Raw genomic sequence first — 20717 nt, 5'->3', positions numbered from 1 at the left:
ACCACCTTGTGCATGTGTCGGACAGCCGTGTGTCATTTTTCAGTTAGTTCCTCAGCAGTAAATCCATTTTTTTACAAACTGTCACACTGCACCACAAACTTTGATCTAGTACTAGTTATTCATTTCAACCTCCTTGAGAATTTTAGTTTCTTAAATGTATTGTGTTTGCCTATTTTCGCTTAAAAACAGTCTTTGATATCTTAAATGATTATATTGTCTATTACAGACAGACGTTCAGCTGAAATCCACAGATTTTGGTTCTGCATCATCGTTGAAAACTGTAAAACAAAATAATAATAAGAAAAATCCTAAAAGAAAAATCTGCAGATTCTTATTGGGTCTGATTATTATACTCTCATAAATCCACTGTCTCTAAATTCCCATGTTATGAAATTTAATGACTTTACATTATTTTATAATGTTTTATTATAGAATAACGCAAATAATGTTCAGTCACTCCCTGACTGTGTACAGAGGTTTTTCTCAATATAGGAGAATAGTTACAGTGTTATAGTGTTACAAAAAGCTAAAAAAGGTATTTATAGGAGATGTATTTCTATCATGGGGGTTAAATGAAAATGTGTAATCTGCTTTGGGTTTTCAAAATAATCGTCTACTAAGCTATTTGTTATGGTTAAAAGTGTGAATTACTTCTTTGTTGTTGTTGTTTTTGTTTTCTTTTATATTTCTGGAGGGTTGCTGAAAATAACCCTCTGCCTTAGCCTGGCCAGCCAGACTGCTGACCTTGTTCAAACTGTCTTTATTGTTTGTATTTATTAATTTATGTCTGAAGACTGAATTAAAGTACAACTACATTTGGGGAAGTGTACTAATTGGTTTTCTTGCCAGGAGTAAGATGAGTCTGAGTCGTGTTGAGGGTGGTATAAATTTTCTCATTCGCATTTCCCAAAATGTGGAATTATTCCTTTGGTTACCAGTCAGGTTGGTAAACATTAAAGCATTCATTTCATGTGCCGTGGCATGACTCTTGTTCTACACCTTCTGGGCAGTCACTGTTGTGTATTAATTTTATTATGGTGAAATAATTCCATTTCTCCCACTTCACTGGTCACAGGCTTGAAACGTCCTTTACACACACAGTTGTTTTCCCCACTGTCACCAAAACATGATCAAACACTTTGCAACAAGAGTGAAAAATGGGGGGGGGGATCGCTGAAAGGCAGCATGTGAAAATAAACAGTTATCCATCAGAGGCAGTTGTGTCTGGCAGCTGTAGCTGTTGAGAAAAGTGTTAACATAAAATGACATGAGGGTTCACATGTGAGGAAAAACAGACACGGTATTTGCAACCTCAGATGAGTTAAAGTAATCCACACATGGCTGAAAACCAATTTAAAAAAAAAAAAGCCTGATCAAGATATGTTTGCTTGTGCTGTTATTGAGCTACAATCCAGCTGTAAGTGAGAGAAAGCCTCTGGAGACTCCCCAAAGACAGACAGATATGTTGGCCAGTTAGTCTGTTGCAACTGACTCACCTCTTGCAGCTGCAAACTGGAGGAAAAAAAAAAGTTACAGGAAACTTTCTCTGACATCTTTTAGCAGAATGTATTTGGCAGTGTTTATGTTTAGACAGGAGTGCTCTGAGTAAGAGTGAGCGGGTGTGGATTGCTTTTCACTTATTACACCATTAATCAGCCTCTCGAACATGATCATGAACATCCCTTTGGTGAATAATACAGGTCATATCTTGTGGGGGGATATTGATTCTGTATCAAACCTGATGCAACAAAAATTGGCGAGAAAAAGCTGATTCCTCACTTAATTTCTGTTTGTTTGATTGATAAATGGTGAAACATCTGCAATCCATTTTGAACTGCAGTGCTTCAACTATAACACAAGTGCATCACTGTGCTGCAGAACACATTGGCAGAGACATAATGTGTTAGTAATCGCGTGTTTTTCCCTCCACTGAGACCGAGCACCTCAAAGAAAGGTCAGAGAGCTCAGTGGTCTGTTGGGAGGGAAATGAATCTATGGCTTCTCTCAGTGTGTCTCTGTTCGGCAGTTTACGGATCCTGACTGTTTCGAAATAATGTGCAACTTTTAGCATTGAACTGTAGCATTTAAGATTACGTTTCCAGCTTCCAGTATTTTGTATAATCCTACTTAACATGTAAGGAATTCATTAAATGTACCAAACACTTCCTACTCAGTTGCTGTTTTTGTCAATAGATTTCAAAGTGACCCATACGGTCACTCAAAAAAGGACTTGTTAGTGATCTCTAATCTCTCTCCCTCAGGTAAACATATGAATAAATATCCTTGTTATTTCTGCCCTGGTGACTCCAACTGCTTGTACCAAAGAGAAATTAGTGTCACTTGCAACAAAGCCCGACAGGCCACACCGGGATGAATATTCCAGTCCCCTTGACGAGTATACAGTAGCTTGTACAGTAATTGACACAAAGTCACAACAGACCAAAGCCTTCTTTAATTTTATCTGAAATTTAGTGTGTATTTTTATTTGTATTTTTTGTTTGTTTGATTGATTGATTTTCTCATTCAGGAGTTGGGAAACACATCAGGCTATGTTCAGACAGAGCACCCAGATCTGTTTTTGGCATATCCAGATTGTATCCAGACATCAAATGTGATTTTTCCAAGCCACATTTGTAGGTCATTTAAAATGTCATTCAAATCAGATTTCTATAGATGCGTCTCAGTCCAGACGCTCTGGACACTTACATCTGATTTCCCAAAGCATCTTTTGTGTCACTTGCAGTGGCACAACGGCAACGTCGAATCCAGAGAGACGGAGGTGAACCAGAGCGGCGGTATGGAAGGCAACACAGAGAACAACAGTCTGTGGAGTTACGCTGAAATAAATCATCTGCTCTACCTGATCATGCTTCTATAATGTCACCAACTTACAGAGTTACTGACACCGACATCGTTACCATAACAACAGGGAGAGTTAAACCTTATAAAACATATATTAAGAAGAAGCAGGGAAACTCCCACAACAAGTCCTCAGGTCACTGTAAGGCCAATATGGATTATCTGGTATACTCACCAGTCAGCAATCAATATTTAGTCTTCATTCCATTAGTTGCGGGAGAGGAAAGCCACAGTCAAGAGTCAGGATCATAAATCAGACCCAGATCCTTCAACAGTATTTAGTGCAGAATCATAATGCTACATACAAAGGATATAAAAAGTAAAAAAATATTAACAATCATGTTTCTATCCAAACGTTATCATCTGGATATTTTTTCCCACTCTCAGTGTTCCTCCTGTTTTTTTATTTGTTGTATTCTTCAAGAGACATGAATTCTTTGCAGGTGCTGAGTAGCGAGTACATGCTGTGAAAGACGAAAAAAGAGAAAGAAAAGTTACATCAGCAACAGACAGCACATCAAAGAAGCACACTGTTGTATTTAGGTGACACATTCCATCGCTGAACAAAGCCAGTGTAGTTTTCCTCTCAGCTTGTCAAACTAAGCAAAGCATGTAAACAAGGAACCCTGTCTCCGAGCACGCTCAGTGACGTAGTGAACTCTCCCTGACACAGAGCTTCTGTCCAGATCGATGATGCAGTTTGTAGAGTTGTTTTTGTTATTTCAGACTACTGTCCTCTGGTTATGTTGTTTGTGTTAGCCAGAAAAGTGTAATGGTTTAGATAGGAACAACTTCTTTTAGAAGAGAAAAATAACTTCCAGTGGAATGAAGGGGCAACTTATAAACTTTCTCTTTATCATTTGTCGGGCCGTCAGTATTACAAGCAAAACACAAAGTAATGCAAAATAAATTACATATTTAAGTTTTTCATTGTCAATGCACAGACTCCAATGTCTTCATGACATATACAGTATGTGCAATTTATCATAACTACATTTAGGAATAGGTCAGAACAAATGATCAAAGGCAACGACCAACGGCAAGTAATCAGCTGTCTCTGGAAATGTATGCAGGGTGTCATCAAGTTCTATTGTTGGATGCATCATGTTTTTCCCCAGTTTGCACTCGCAGATGATAAAAGTTATTTGTGCCATTTTCATCAGTGAAACTCATCACTGGGCGGACTTGTATTTATGGGCACTGGGTGGCAATTCTCTTTGCATTATGTTCATCATTTCCGATACAACAGAATTATCCCCTGATTGATTTATATCAGCAGTGGAAATGCAACTGCTGCAATAACAAACTTTTGCTGAAGCTTTTTAGAAACATATCACTGAGACAAGTTCTTCGATTGACTTTGAGTGATTTCAAAAATGTTTTTGATGTTAAGTATTTTATAAAGAGAATCACTACACAAGATATTTATCTATGTGATACCTTCACTATTGTATTACACCAATTCTTCAAGCATTAAAGGGTAACTCTGTCACTTTTAAACATTAAAGTGTATGTGAAAACGCCTTTTGTGACTCAAGAGAAGTTGCATGTAGTCTGATTAATGGCTACATTGCATTATGGGTAATGTAGGCACCAGGTTCTGAAAAGCAGTCCACTGGTCTAGAATTGCACTCATATGGACTATCCAACTCCTGTTGGACTAATTATTGACAGTTAAAAAACAAATAATCAAAATGCATTCAGCAGAACCAGATATCACCCTTTTTATTCCAGGTATTCTTGATCCTTTTCAAAACCAGGTGCCTACATTGCCCACAATGCAACTTAGCCAGTAATTGACATAATAGGAGGCAATTCATTAGATTGCATGTAGCTTCCTCTGTAGCTACAAAAAGACTTCTACTACTTGTTTCACATATACAGTAGTACTCCCCCAGACATGTAAATACAGTACATAAATGGGTAAAATTGGTGGAGTTACCCTTTAAAGGGAATGCAATGTGACATTGAAGCTCCTAGTTTACATAATGAGGAAAGTGATATGCCTTTAAATCCTAAAGACAGGCTCATAAAAGATAAATTCAAACACAGTCCAAGTGTGAATGGACCGTTTCTGCTCTCTGAATGTGACAGTCTGGTCCTTCCATTGACTCCAGAGCAGTCATGCAGAGCCCAGTAACACCAGTCTGGCATATGTGGTGTGAAATAGTCCAAGATTTTCCACCACTGAAATCTGAGAGCGATCTCATCGGCCGCACATGCATGAGAGGAGGAATCATTCTTAACTCCCACTCACTAAGATTTTATGACCATTAAATTAACCGAGGTAAATCTCGAGAGATTTCTCCTACTCCCTTCTACAAAAACTTTAATTACAAAATCAAAGCTTAAGGAAAACAGCACTGTGCCTGGATCAGTACCTGTTAGTAAAATTATTAATGATGTGAATGAGGGCACAGACTCACTTTTTGTCAGTAATATTATTTTCAATGTTTTAAACTATGTACTTTCTCTACTAACTGATATGACTGATTTTTATAGATAACGGCTCAGGATGGATATGGCAATGTATGACAGAAATTGATCTTCCACTGGGTGTATTTATTGAACACTCCAGCACCACATCACCACATAAAAATTATATCGGCCATGCACTGAACAAAAGGGAGAGCGGCGGATTTGATCTAAAGCTGGGATCAGAAACACGGGCCAGAAATAACTGTGAGCGTTAATAAAACAGTCCTGGAATTAAAAATCATGGGGTTAAAAATGCCCTTGATAATTAAGAGTACCCTTTATTTATTTTCTCAACCTGTTCACATAAAACTTGTTGATTTGTCACAGATTCGCTCATGGATGCTGGCTGTGCTCCCCCAAGGGACTCTGCAGGTAGTTTGTTGGAGTGTCTCCAAATCCCTTTGGGCAAAAAAGAAAAAAGGGGGACAGTTTTCCATTAGAAAATAACCAAGCATGCAGCCTGAAGCAAAAAAGTTGGCACCATGCAGCCAGCAGTAAACAACCATGCCAATACATCCCACTGTGTCAGCCAATGGATAGACGGATGAATGGTGGTACAAATCGATTGTTTATTTGTTAATACACAAGGCAAATTAATAATTTCATTGTTACATGAGACTGATGCTATAAAAAAAAGTCTGGTCTAGATCAATAGCAGATAAATGGGGAAACGTAAAAGCATTTATAAAACCGTTTATTGAAAAAAGTGGTTGGTCAGTGGTTTTACTTAAAAGACTAATGTTGATGGCATCCACATGTTAATCTGTTGATTTAATTTTTTAAAGGAATAAAAAAACTGTTCTAAGGAAAGTTTTTCTGGGGGATCTAAGTTTGAGAACATAAACTGGAAAGACTCGGCTTATACCTTTTCATATACTGTATTTCAAGCAGGGCTAAGGAAGTACATTTCAAATGTTCACATAACATATACTCTGTTAACTGTATTGATGCCAAGCTTACAGGTGTTGATATGTCTTGTACCTTTGGTAAACAACGTATAGAAACAATCTCTCACCTTTGTTTTGTTTACTGTGAACTATCGAACAATTCTGGAGAGACCTAGAGTCTCACTGTTTTGAGCCTGCTAAAATATGTCCCTTATGAAGCCTTATTTTCATCACTTTTTTTCAATAAAGAATTAAGAATAAAAAAAACATTTTAATTTGCTAATCTGGCATAAGATTTGGTAAATCTGCAGCCAAAAAAAGCAAATACCGGCAATTTTATGTAAATCGCTTTTTTTTTTTTTTAAATCTATTGAAATGTTTGAATGACAAAATTAATAAAATGATAAAACAAATAGTCAGAAAAAACACACGTGGAATTTAAAAACCCATAACAAGAACTGCTTTTATTGTCTGCGAGCCTGAAAATGACACATCCAAAATAAAACGGTAAACTGAACACTTTTGAATTAACTCCTGACGCTGGTCTCTTCTGAAAATGAACTCTTGGGAAAGCGAAACATGAAAGTGGTACAAAATAAGCAACTGTTCGCTGGGAATATTAAAATGCTTTCCACAAATAGAATCACAAGGCTTTGTGCTTTCAAACAACATTCAGTTTTTCGTGACTAAATCTGGATTTAACTATCACAAAGAAATAACTGGCAAAATGGATGACGACACCAAACCTGTGACTACACAGTGAAAACACTGAGCATAGCCTGTTCACTACAATATGTGTTTTTTGCCCTCTTAATGATCTATGGTTGGATCTTGTGATGCTTTTCATCAACAACCCATTGTTTTTAAACAGTGCTCCTGTACAGTATGTGACATAATTTCTGGAGATATTTAAGCATGTAGAAGTAACAGCAATCCATATGGCTGACTCAGACTCACAATCCATCAAATATTCATTAAGCTATATGAAAAATAGGTTGTCAGAGCTCAGCTGAGGATATCATTTAGGTCTTTGAGTCTTTTATGGAGAGAGTAACAGAACTGGTGCCAATTTCTCCTCTATACTCCCACTGAGACTTTTCTTCTGTGGCAGCATTAGAGCCGCAGAGCACTCTGCTAAACATAGGCGGCTGAAGACTTCACAGGACTTGGGTTGGTCCCATGCAGTGACCTCCAGCCAGCTGCTGATGGAAATCTAACCAAGCATCACACCCAATTTGAGACTCCAGAGTAAACAAACAGGAGTGCTCTTCAAAGGTACAGACAGAGGAAGGGGGATCTATCTGTAGCTCTGTTCACTCAAGTACATGGTAAAAGCACAGGACTCGCATGGAACAGACACAAGCTCACACAAGAACATGTTAATTTGGAAGTGGAAAAGTTTGTCGATAAAATATATGCTTTTGTCAGGGAGGACTTGGAGCTGAGTTTGGCTAGGCAAGATTTGTTGAGAGTCGGCTAAGGGGGAGTCGTTCAAGGTTTAACATGTTGTTTGCTGTTTGGGTTGAACAGTATATACCTGTGGGGGAAAAAATGTAATAAACTGAATTATATGATAAAATAAACAAGAACACTTTGCAATTGTAACCATGAAAAGTCAAATTTTATCCCATAATTATACAGTAGTACCTGAATATGGCCAATTACAGCAGTGTCTAATTCTAAATGTGCATCAGTCTTCGGTCAAAATGGTAAAGAGGTATGTCCCAGGAGTAAGCTAACTGTGTGTTAGTGGATAATTTGAAAAGTCACATTTCTGTTCCTGAAGCACATTTAAAATTTTTGTCGAATCAAAAGTTTGTTAGTCAGAGATACTGTTGTTTGATCGGGTCTGGTGCCTGGCTCATGAACTGAGTTAATCAGCTGTCTCTGAATTATAGGACTTCACTGTGGCAGTTCTAAATAACTGCTTGGTTGTCACAAATAGTGGTTATAAATGGACTCTTTAGCCTTGGATTTTCTAATTAAGTCTATCAGTGTGTGGGGAATTCGTTCAGTGACCGAACTGTAAAATGTACAGAACCCACAAACAACGACTTTATAATCAAAACTTTATTCACTGTACGGTAACAAGACACTAGACACACGTTCGGGGTTTGCACCAGGTAGATGTAAATGGAGCTGCGTTGAGCAACGCAACAGAACTCTGAATGGAGAATCAGACTTCATCATTCAAACCTGAGAGTATTGAGAGTAACCGGGAAGAAACCGTGAAATTTAAGTTGGAACTTATTATTTTCCTATCATAGCCTACACTTATTGAATCTGTAAATCATCAACCACGGAGCTGTAGGGGGAGGTGGAGATGTATCTGATGACGCTCAAGAGTGAGGAGCTTTGTGAACTCTTGGCCATGTCTAAAGATATGAGGTTGGTGACAGTTTATTGCTATAGGTAGGTGCTCTATCCTGCATTAAACCGTCTTGCCTTTTGGCCAAATTAAAGAAAGTTGATTATCCTACATTTACATATCTTGTATGTTGATTGCCAACTAGAGCTGGAGGGGAAATGCACTTTACTTCATTAACCTAACAACTGAGGAGAGAGGAAACAGACAAGAGAGAAAACCAGAGTTTCTGGTGAGTGCTGAGCTTAGTCAGAGCCTCAGCTGAATTCATACACACAGACATACACACTCTCTGTGCATTCCATTGCTTGCAAGCTTATGGCTAATGTACAGTATAGTAAAGTATTCTGGCTGTTTGGGGTGAAGAAACACTCAAACGAGGAATGTGAGGCTCAAATAGCGTCACGTTCGGGTCTAATGTTAGTACAGAAAATTACAACTATTTGTAGTTTTTCTAATCTTTTGCCTCGTAATAAATTCTTATATTACCATTGCATAATAGTAATTTTAGCCCCTGAGAAAATAACATGTTAGAGAGCTTTTTTAATACATGATAAGTCCCAGAATCCCAATTATGACTAATTGGTTCAGATAACCATCAAAATCTCACCAACTCTTCAGAATCTGTCCACCAGATTTTAGCCGAATCAGTTGTTAGCTTTCTTCAAATATCCTGTAACAAAAAGCTTTGTTAAACTTCTTTAGCACAGGTATTTGTGTTTACTTAATGTATACTTTAATATTCCAGATATATGTTTAGATATTTCAATGAGGTTGAGACTGAGGCTGAGCCAGGCCACCTGGATATTTTTCCAACTTAATTCAATGTTAATTGGCAATACCAGGTTTGAGTGTTAATCATTATGCTTTTAATTCACCCCTCTTTAAACAGGCTAGGGCTGTGTCCTCTGTACCCAGCTGTCCTCTAAATCACTCCCCTCAGTCAAGTGCATGGGCTTAATATCCTGCCCTGTCAATAGCAGCGAGAGGAAAGAGACTTTATGTTCCTTAGGTCTCATGACAGGCACTCTGAAATGCCTGCCTGAGGGCTGGAGCTCAAACTCATTCTGCACTGGCTGGCCAGGACAGTCTTGAATGGTTTTGGCTTTAGTGCCGGACTGTTACACTGTAATTGAGAGAGCTATACCTGACTTACCCCAATGATCTTATTTGTCAATTTTCCAAGGTTCCTCAGCTTTTTCTAACCAAATAAATTAAAAAAGTTTCTACACTAGGCTACAATACACAATGTTTTAACTGCTGTTGCAGCACAAAGTGTGCAGCTTTGACACTCAAGACTTATTCATGCCTGCATTCGTGCCTGCGGAAGGCACCGACAAATGACCTCTTTTGCTATTTATATGTGAAGACTTCTTGACGTGATTTTGTTGAAGTGCTCAGTCTGTTCCTGAATGTTCTCTCAGCTCTGCTCACAGGTGATGTTTTGAGACTGAATTGTGACGTGTGAAAGAAGAAAATATCAAAACTAACATGAAATAAAAAGAAATCATATTTTTATAAATAAATACTTTAATAAATACGAGTCACATCCTAAAGACAGAATCCATGTATTACAGTACAACATTAAAAGGTCACAATTACCAACGTGATATAATTAGAATGCATACAGATACAATGCCACTACGAATGTGCAGGTCATTTCACTCCGTTTAGTCCCAGTAGACTTCCATTGTAACAAGATGCCGCATTTTAGGACCTTTGGGCGTGCAGTGAAGGACAAATAGGCGACGTCAGCGTCAAAGATGATGAACATATGGATAAAGTTGTGATAAGGTCACAGGTTAGATTTATTCATCAAAATTAGGTTAGGTTTAGGTTTTATGTTAAAATAAGAACAAGATCATAGAATTGGTTAAAAAGAAGTACCTTAGTTATATAAGTTCAGTTATATAGGTAGATTAACTTACATTACATAAGTTAAGTATGTTACCCACAGTGTGTGATGTAAATTAAGTGTGTTATGCAAGTTAAGTTACGTACGCAAGTTAGCGTAAGTCAACACAATAGAAGTCAGAAGAGACTATATTACCATGTGATAGTGCTGTGGGTGTGTCTGATGATGTATTTAGTAAATAACTTGTCAGACGTCTACAGAAGCAGTTTTAGAAGTTTTTTTGGCTTTTAGTCACTTTGCTAATGGTTTGAGCCCTGGCTTAAAAATTCTCCCTTTTGGCGATGTCACAGCAGGGTGTGGAGTTATCAGGCTTTGCCCCTTAAGCCTACGGCGCTGCACCACAGGCCAATGATCCCTCCACATCCGAGTCCTAGCTATGATCACGTATGATCTAATGATTTGCATTGGCATTCTACTTCTGCTAAAGACTCAGGGGATGAGGAACTGTGTTTCTGCTGCCCTTTTGCAGGGAGCTGCTCCCGTAGGGGTAAATAGGCTTTCCGTGCTTGGTCCACATCCCAGCAAATGTCAGCGCACAGATATGGAAGTCTTCGTCGTATCACTGTTCTCTGCCCTCAACACTTAACCAGTGCTAACCCCTCAAACAAGTCTTGGTGGACTTTTAATTACTTTTTTGAGAGACAAGATAGAGCCTAATGAAAATTTCAAACACATTCTTTTCACCGCTGACATCTCTCCCCGTCTAACTTTATCAATAACACCATCCGTCTGTATGAACATATTAATACCGCATTGTTTCAATGAAAATGAGAAGTGGCAGTTTGCTGGGTAATCTGTTTTAGGTATTGATTCATGCCAAGACTCTTCCACAGTAATAAGGTCATGATCCCTGTGTTTTCTTCTTCTTCTTTTTTTTGACTGTAATTACCCGTTTATGTAGCACAGAGAAGAATTTTGATGTTTTTTTAAGACATTATTAGATGTGAGAGGATGGGTTTTGGAAAATAAATTGGGAATAGCTGATTAAATTAATTGCCATCAGATGTTTTTTAGGCAATGCCTAATGGTAAAGCGAAGTATTTATGGAATTCATGTTTGACAGAACAAATTAAGTTGAAGTACTGAGTGTCTGGGATGTAATTAAAAAGTAATTGCTAGCATGATACATAGACATGAATTCATACATTTATTGATGTATTGATTTAGAAATACGAACACATGAATAAATCAGAAGTCTTCTATGTCTAACTGGAATGATTAGCATGTATGTAAATCGCAAATTTGTAAGTGCCGCACATTGAAAATGTAATTTCTACTTAATGTTGCACATCCTCTTTCAAGCACCCTATCTCTTTTTGGCTGTGTGTTGAAGGTGCTTTCAGGTTCCTTTTGTGTTTGTAATTGTTGGCATGCAGCACATTTGGAGAAGGCACTGTTCTTTGTGCTCTCAGTTGGATCCATGTCACAGACACGATAGAGCCGAGCACCCTGAGGGTTTCGCATCGAGCATTGTTAACCCTCAAAAATGATGTGAACACATTGATGTACGTGCATAAACATAAGCAGTAACATTTCTGTGTGTGTGTGTGTGTATGTGTGTGTGTGTGTGTCGGGTTTGTGCACGTGTGTGTGTACGGTGTGTGAGTGTTTAATATCTCTGAGCTGACATGTGCCTTCTGTGTTATGACAGATGCTATGTTACTGGTGGCAGACAGACTGGAGGGACCCTTCAACATTGAAGCAGTCATAGAGCCAGTTGACATCAAGATCTCTGAGGCCATCATGACCATGCAGGACAACAGCATGCAAGTGTCAGCCAAGGTACTGTATTCTGAATTATATTTGTTTACCATGTTGTGATAAATACAATTAGTCTTTCATGGCATACACTGTACATGAAAAAGGACGTGCGCAATCTGCTGATTTTAAATTGTGAAACCAATCTTGAAGATAACAGCAATCTATATTTAAGGCGTAGAGATCACTGTATGTAATGTCCTCTTACTTCTGTTTACAAACTTCACATTACGTCATTAAACCAGCAGATCCGTGGATACATGAGCAAACCAATAGAGCAATGTAGCCAACCACTATATATGGCTATGCTAATTGGACAAATGACTTCAAATGGCTCTTCCCTTAGGTGACATAAGTAACAACATGAGTTATAGCTGGCAGCATGGGGTACGAGGTGCTTGTGCCAACAAAAATATATTTTTAATGCAATATTGTGTTTTAATGGTTTAAATGGAGAAATTCATAAGCTGTTTCAAGTCTGGTTATGGAGCGTAATTTTAAGTTTTATTACTTTCTTTAGTCTAAAACAGCAGATATCATAAAAGAGATTACATGACTTAAACCAACCGAGAATAGGAAAGGGGGGAAATCCAAGTAATGTAAATATTGTGTGTCATAGTTGGTCATATGAATCTACCTCAACTTAGTTCTTATCATTGCAATTTTTTATCCTTCTGAATGTCATGATGTGGGTGAAAATAATCGTGTATGATAGAATGTAAACATAGTCTCGAGCCTAACGCAGGTAATGTAAGCTGAAGCACTGAGTTTGTGTTCCCCTGTCACGGTCTTACCATGGCAATAGCACGCCTGTTTACCCTGATTACAGACACTTACAGTGTTTATGACAGTGAAAAATACTGAAAATACTCTACACACAAATTAAAAATATACAGTATATACACATATTTTATACCCATCTAGAACTGCAGTTACATCCAGTAAATAACTACAGCTGTCAATTGCCGTGACAAAACCCGACCAGAAACTGAACATCATTTTTAATTTCTTGTATAAACAACATATGCAATAATGCCACAGTAGTAATATAAATCCAAATGCATCAGATATAAGAGCAGAGCACTGAACATTTTTGTGGCACAATAAGTACTTTTACTTTTATACTTTAAGAGTATTTTTACTGGGCAGTATTGCTACTGTTACCTCAGTGAAGGACCTGAATACTTCTTCCACTAGTGAATCAAAGCTTTTAGGAGTCTAAACTGAACCACACCTGGGATGCAGGACAGGGACTCTGGTCCTCTCATATCCTCCAAAATACAATTGGCAAACCCATTAAGTTATATATAACATTGATTTTTTTTTTTTTAAAAGAAACAGTTTAACATGCATGAGACGGAGCTAATTTCCACCTCTTCCGCCTCTTTAGAAGTTAAACTGCTGGGTTTATCCGTTCAACTTTGTATTCTGATCCTTTGTTGTATTCTGGCCTTTCTCCATGCCAGAGTCACACAGGTCAGTGTGAATGAGATGTCACATTCTTTTCCATATCAAGGGGTGGAAATTTTTCAACTTTACCAATTGTCTATGCACTTGACGCTCCATCCCTACAAGCTTCTGCTTGGCTGACAGATTGCTCCGAGATTACAATCTCTCCCCATATTCACATTTTACCATACGATGTCCTTCCACAATCCCCATGCTTTGCAGAATATGTCAGGCCTCATCACATTGGACCTTCAATCCCACTGCATGGGCCTGTTGAAAATCCTTTAGCTTGTGAGATGTACAGGATAGTAGAAATGTAATCATGATGAAGAATTGATAAATATTAGAGAAAAGACAGCCTCTTGTCTTGACAGCCATGTGGCACATTAGAGTGCTCCATCACACACTGAGCCAGGGGCCAGCAGACAGGCCGCAGAGGAATGCTAATGAGCTGTGCTGTTTGGAGGTGTGTTGTTTGGGCCCTGAGAGCCTGTAGAGACCAAGCCATCTGAAAACAATCCATTCTCTCAATGAACCTGGAGTATACATTGATTCATGTAAGGTTTGATTGATGATAGATCTGCACTTCTATTTTTTCGTAAGCAACAAAACTTTAGTTTTTATTTCAGGAAAGTTTCATTAAATTGCTAGGTTTTTTTTGTGGAAGAGTTATTCATTTTCTCTCATGATCCCTTATTTTCTGTGTATCACTCATACTAAATATTTCATACATACAATACATTAAATCCTTATTTTTTTCTGAGCTAAAGTTTTAATGGTTGCAATTGTAGGTCAGACTATGACATGGGTGTATTAGACATAGGAAGAAATTATATTTGCCACATTAAAAACAAATATCTCCATAGGCTCACTTGGTATCTTCTTTTAAATCACTTTTATAAACCCACCTTTTCTTAAAAGTAGCTCAGTTTACACTCTCGTGTTGTGTTTTTATGGCTTTTAGTTCATTTTATTCTGTGTTTAAAATGTTTTTGTGTCTTTATTGTAAACCACTCTGTAACTGTGTTTTGAAAGGTGCTTTATAAATAGTTAATTTATTTTTATTTATACTGTAATTTTGTGATACGTTTGTTTAAGTCCCTGCCAAAAAGGCGTTTGACCTAGAGATCCTGGTCTTATGTATGAACTTTTTGTTTCATTTTGAAGGCACTGTGTCCGATTGTAACAATGGCTTTCAATTGCCTGTGAGTAACAACATATCAACGTTAATACGTTTTTTGCCGCCGATATGACACTGTTAATGGAGTCTCGGGCAGCATTGGTTCCAGGCTGGCTCTAAATGGTTTTCTATCTCAAATCACAAACCTGAATTGGTGCTGTGAGCAATTTGACACAGGCTTGTCAGTGATGTTGGTAAAACTACAACTTTTTTGTGATCAAAATGGATGTGTGTATTCTACAAAGGCGGATACACGTATATATGAGAGGATATTGGGTTAATGTTGCAAAACCAGGCAATTTCCCCAAGATACTGTGAATGCTAAACATATTTTAGACACCGGCTGGTCTGTATCCTCTTTCAGTTCCCCCTTGTGCTTTCGCCCCTCTCTGTGGTAATTGTATCTCCCTCTGTTGATTTTAGGTTTTTCAAGGGTGTGGCCAACCAAAGCCGTCAGGAATAGGAAGGTCAGCACGCGGCATTTCAGATGTGTTCAGCACTCGTTTCAGACCCTACACCCCTGAAGAGAGGCCGACCACAGCAGCTGGAACAAGCCTGGATAGACTGGTATGTACAGAGGCAAGATGGAAGAGCAATAAACTGTGACTGGAAAATATATAAATAAATGAATAAATGGTAAAGTGAAAGTAACATGAATCAGTGTTTATAAATATATATATAATATAAAGTAGGCATTTGAATGTGTTTCTATGGTCCCTTGAGAGATACCTGTATCAGTAGAGAAAAAAAATCTTAGGTCAAATAATTTGTATGAGAAAACCAATACATTCCTAAAACTAGGTCACTCTGAGTGCACAGACCTCCGCCAAGGCCAACAGTCCGTTTTCCTCTGATATGCAAATCTGAAAGCTCAGCTACATGTCTGGTCATATTTTCAAAACTATAAAAATTCTGTCAAAATATGTCTGGGCCTGGCTGAAGCCTCAGCATCTCAGCATTATCAAGTGGAAATATTTCACATACATTTGTGAAAACAAGAGAACACTCACCATGTTACAAAACTCTCTATGTTTACAAGGAAGACATTTTTACTTGAGTCAAATTTACATTTGCAATCAGAAAAAAAAAACTTACATTAGTCACATGTTAGTTTGAGAAAAAAGCGGTGTTACAATCTTATTGGTTCTCCCATGAAACCAGGGTCCCTGCATGCTCCATAGCTACTGCGTTCTGTGTAAAGTTTGAGTCAAGTCAAATTTATTTCTAGAGCACATTTAAAAAAACATGAGTTGACCAAAGGACTTCACAGACAAAATAAAAGGAAATAAGGTCAACAGAACAGACAATAAGTGATTATGCATAAACCCAATTCAAGATAATCCCTGAGCAATGAGAGAGCATTAAGTAGTAGCAGTCTAAGTTTGATCAAAAGCCAAAGAAAAAAGGTTTGAGCAAATACATGTGTCAGCTACCCCTGGTAGGATTACTGGTACACATATGAAGTCATCATTTTCTAAAAAGTGGCTGTGTTTTGTCACTATTGAACTTAATTCCCATCTACTACCCTACTACTGCTTCAGGCCTGCTCCAGAAATTAACGGGTTGTTCCTTGGCCCCTGCAACACCTTACACCAACTTTCATTAAAATTGGACCAGTAATTTTTTGTAATCCTGCTGACAAACAAACAAACCAACCAAAACAAAAATATGAGGAAACTTCTAGTTATTGGGCTTTTGCTTTGAAGCCTAGATAAGGCTAAAGCTGCAAATTCATGAACTGTTTTATTACAGAGGTCTACATTCTCACAGAAAAGGATGAATGTTAAGAGTAGACTGAGAATAGATTGAGACTGAGAAAAGAAGTTGAACTCTCACTTTCTCACTTTGTATTTTAACAGCTCGACCTATTTTCAGAACTGCACAGACAAGTGCTGAGAATTTCTGAAATTTTATTGGTGGAGGCGTACTGAGCTTAAGACCTAACTTTACCAGGGCTCAAGTCCAAAGGCCAGAAAAAAGTAGAGGCCCTGAAAGTTTCCAGGAAAAATCATTGCAAAGCCATATTCATGTAATCCATACAGACCCTAGCGTATTGTGTCTTCCACCTTGCTGTTCTTAGAGTATAAAATAATTCAGTTCCTTGCACACTCAGTGCTAGAGGTTGCAGAAATGTCACAAAAGCAGACATAGACTCCTTGGACGAATTGTTTAGATATACTATTCACCACAGTGGTCCTTTGGCTCTAGGAATCAACAAAAAGTTTCACCAAAGAGTTTATACTGCTCTTACAATCAATCCTGAAGAGGCTAACACAGATTTAGAAATACACCCACCAAACTCCACGATGATGACAATCCTAAAACAATAATTTAGGCTATAAAAAGATCCACCTCATACCACTGACACATGATGTGTAGGAGGCTGCCTGTGTCAGGCTCCAGTGTATAGTTACACAGAGGCCCTCAAGTTCACAAGTTATTAAATGACACCCACAGCTCTGATCTACAAGTAGCCTACATCTCTGCATCCTTTCCCCCTTCTGCTCCAAAATATATGCGGCTGTGATTGATATCACATTGTATATATGTTGTGATCTAATTGTTAAGACCCCATTGTTCCATAATTCCACATCAGGCTGTATTATTGTCATGTGGCTGTCAAAAGGACTTGTAATTAGAGAAAGAGTCGAGAGCTATGTTCTAATAATTCATAGATTTTTCCCTTTAACAAGTTTTAGTCCACTGAAAGCATTAACAACAACTACAACATGTCAGGCCATTTTTATCAATTTTATGCCAGCAATTTGTTCTTTGGCCAATCGATTTAACAAATGCTTCTGTAATCCTCTGTCAAACTGGCAAATCTATTTACTAAATACATTATTGTCCTTTTAAATAAAAGGCTAAGATGACAACCTTCTGCTGTATAAATAGTTACATAGTTATAAATAGTGTATAATAGACGGGATTAAAATAGAGTCAGATTAAAAGCTGTGTGTGTGTTCTGTGTTTATCTTCATAAGTGGTCAATACTACTGTGTGTAGCTGTAATTATTAGAAATTAACTTGTTAAAGGCAAATTCAAGGATTTTTTTAACCTAGGCTCTTTATTGACATGTTTTGGGGGTTTTTTTGGTGTTAAAACAGATTGCCTCAGCTGGCAGGCACAACATGGCTGCAGTGGCTGCAATGAAATCCTTTGGGGCAACTGCGACTGTCAAAGTTACGTCCACAAGAGGGCTTGTTTTTGCAACTGACAGGCTGATTTTTTTGTGTGTCTGATAAAATTTTGGAAACAATTCCTACAGAATTTTGTCAAAAATCACTTAAACAGTCAGCCGTGACTTTGGAAATGTAACATCTCTTGTGAGTTTTCAGAGCAAGACTTTTCCCTGAGCAAGACTAATATTAATGTTTGAAAAAAGGATCTTATTATTTAACAAAAAGGTCTTACTCCACATGAATTTGTTTCTGTTATGTCAGTGTCACTTTGTCAGTGGCAAAGACAATTAAACACTAAACACTTTTAGTGGACATACCTTGGACAGTCTGTGTTGCCCCAAAGGATTACATTGCAGCCATTTCAGCTGTGTTATGGCTCCCTGTTGAGGCAATCTGCTGGACCGATTGCAAAACTTTTGGTAAGTATGAAACACGTTGAATCACACACAGAAACATGTAAATTGAGGGCTCATGTTTAAATACTGGAATTCCCTTTAAGTGTACTACAGTGGTTGTGTGAGAAAGTTCAAAAATTTAACCAAACCCTGCTCGTTGCCTCATAAAATACACATCCAAAGGGTTGTGAAGGGAAAATAAACCAAAAGGCAACAGCACATTTGGAGAAATTCCACAGGTTTCCTTATCTTTAATAATTCATTTGTACATGCTCTCAGGCCAACCTCTTGTAAAAGAAAAATGACTCTTAGAAAAGTGAGTTGGGTTGCTCAGGGTAAGACTTCGAACTCACTTGAAATCAGTCTGTGCTAGACACTTAAGCCTCAAGTGACTGTAATATTTAGCTAAAGCTGAGTATAAATGAAATAACAACTGTTATCAGACCACTTCAGACTTACTTTCTGTGCAACACTGCTGTCTGTATGCAGGTCCCCATTTTTGCATTGATCACATTTGATAGCAGCAGATTTGGAACTGATTTCACAGTGTAAAATTCATTGTGAGTAAAGTGGTTTGAGGTACTAAATCTCACAGTGAGATGAGGCTGGTGGATGGAATATTTCAGCAGCGCCATTTATCATTTAACTTTTTGCTTCACTAACTAAAAGACATATTCTTTGCTTCTATTCTCTCTCTCTCTCTCTCTCTCTATTTCTATTTCTCCAATGTCCAATTAAATCTCTTTCTTCTTCATTTCTCTACTGCTCCCAGAGGGTTGTGTGGAGGACAATGCAACACAGTGTAAGCCTTTCATTCCTCCTCTTTCACCAAGTCATCTCTCTTGTGGTGTTTTAATCAACCTGCCCATATAGCTCCACTTCCTTACATTATTCAAAGTTCTTATTGATTGCTTGTTTGTGACATGTCTGTTTATTTTCTTTGGTAGGATTATTTGGATTTTGTTTTTCTCATCTGAAACTGAACTTGGCTCCTGAGTTCGATATTTAAATGGGTCTTTCTTCATTTCGTCCAGAATAATTTAAACCGGCAGTCTAGTGGTTCAGTGGTTCGGGCTGTTATTGCCTCACAAAAAGAAAGTTGTGAGTTTGAATCAACTCCTGGTTGAATTTAGCATTTTCTCCTTGGGTTTCCTTCAGGTTTTTGCCACCATTCAAAGACTTGAAGCTCACATTAATTGGAGACTTCTTGATAATTTGCCCGTAGGTGTGAATAGCATATGATGAATGATGAATGAATGTTGACCCTGTTATGACAATGACGGGTTAGGGGTAGGGTGTTTCCTTGCCTTTTTCCAAGTACATGTTGGGATAAGCTTTGGCCTTGGGTAGAGACTGAAGTATGCTCTCTTGTTTTTTCTGGATGTTGTGCATGAATGTTTTAGATTGGGTGTAGACGCTCATTCTTTTAACATGACTGATTATCGTCCAAAAGGAAAATCTGATTGCCTCTGAGAGGCTGTTGAGCTGCAGTCTGATTTGGCTGAACCTGCAGCAAGCTTGTCTGAGCTGGAAATACTGTTTAACTACAGGGATAGCAGGAGTCTTTCCTGTTCTAAATACCTTACATTCTGTTTATTTAACGGGACTCAACATAGAAAAAATATTGTTTAAACAAATTGTAAATCTTATTAGAAGAACAAAGCTGCCTGTCACTGCCTGTGACTTACATATAAGGGCAACATTTTATTTGTTACATACACAACTACACATGTACAACTTGTAGTGAAAAGCCTGGTATAGCTGTGCTGCATACATATGGTGATAATAGTAATATTTATCTGATTCTGCAGTCTACAAACCTTGGACACGGGTTTGTCCTTCTTAAAGTCTGTTTGTCCTTCAAACCTGTGTCCTTTGTTCAATTTATACTCACAATCTGCATGTAATTAGCACCTGACTGGCCAAAGGAGCAACTAATTACATGATTAGCGACAGGGACCAGCCTCCACACACACTCTGTGAGTGAAGGAAAGGTCAAAAGGTGCAGTTTAGCGGCAGGATTTGTTCTGAGATGATCTAGTTTGATTGACAACATTGAATGGCTTCAGGGACAGAAACGAGGCACAAAAGGGTCTCGTAACAATAAAAGTATGATTTCCATTGAGGTTTATGAATGACTGTAAACTCTCAGTCATCATTACTCCTCATATAATTATTGTAGTCAAGGGTATTTTTTTTTTTTTTTTTTTTTTTTAAACATTTGTATAACATTTCAGTCTTGGTCTGT

At 37.9% G+C, this 20717-nt stretch overlaps 1 protein-coding gene across 6 annotated transcripts in view; it reads left to right on the top strand.

Annotated features, from left to right (window-relative positions):
- The window catches only part of gpc6a (glypican 6a), a 252858-nt gene that overhangs the window by 199451 nt on the left and 32690 nt on the right, over nt 1–20717 (top strand). For 5 of the 6 annotated variants that reach the window (XM_084351451.1, XM_084351450.1, XM_084351453.1 and 2 more), the window contains 3 exons: nt 12156–12286; nt 15315–15458; nt 19242–19271. In XM_084351451.1, the coding sequence (XP_084207577.1) occupies nt 12156–12286; nt 15315–15458; nt 19242–19271 (305 nt within the window). The remainder of the gene's footprint in view (nt 1–12155; nt 12287–15314; nt 15459–19241; nt 19272–20717) is intronic. The other variant, XM_084351449.1, reaches the window with a different exon arrangement.

This window comes from Pagrus pagrus (assembly GCF_965226575.1).
Source record: "Pagrus pagrus genome assembly, chromosome: 1".
In the NCBI taxonomy this organism is placed as follows: domain Eukaryota; kingdom Metazoa; phylum Chordata; class Actinopteri; order Spariformes; family Sparidae; genus Pagrus; species Pagrus pagrus.
Note: the sequence above shows the minus strand (reverse complement) of the source record. Positions and strands in the feature narration are given on the sequence as shown.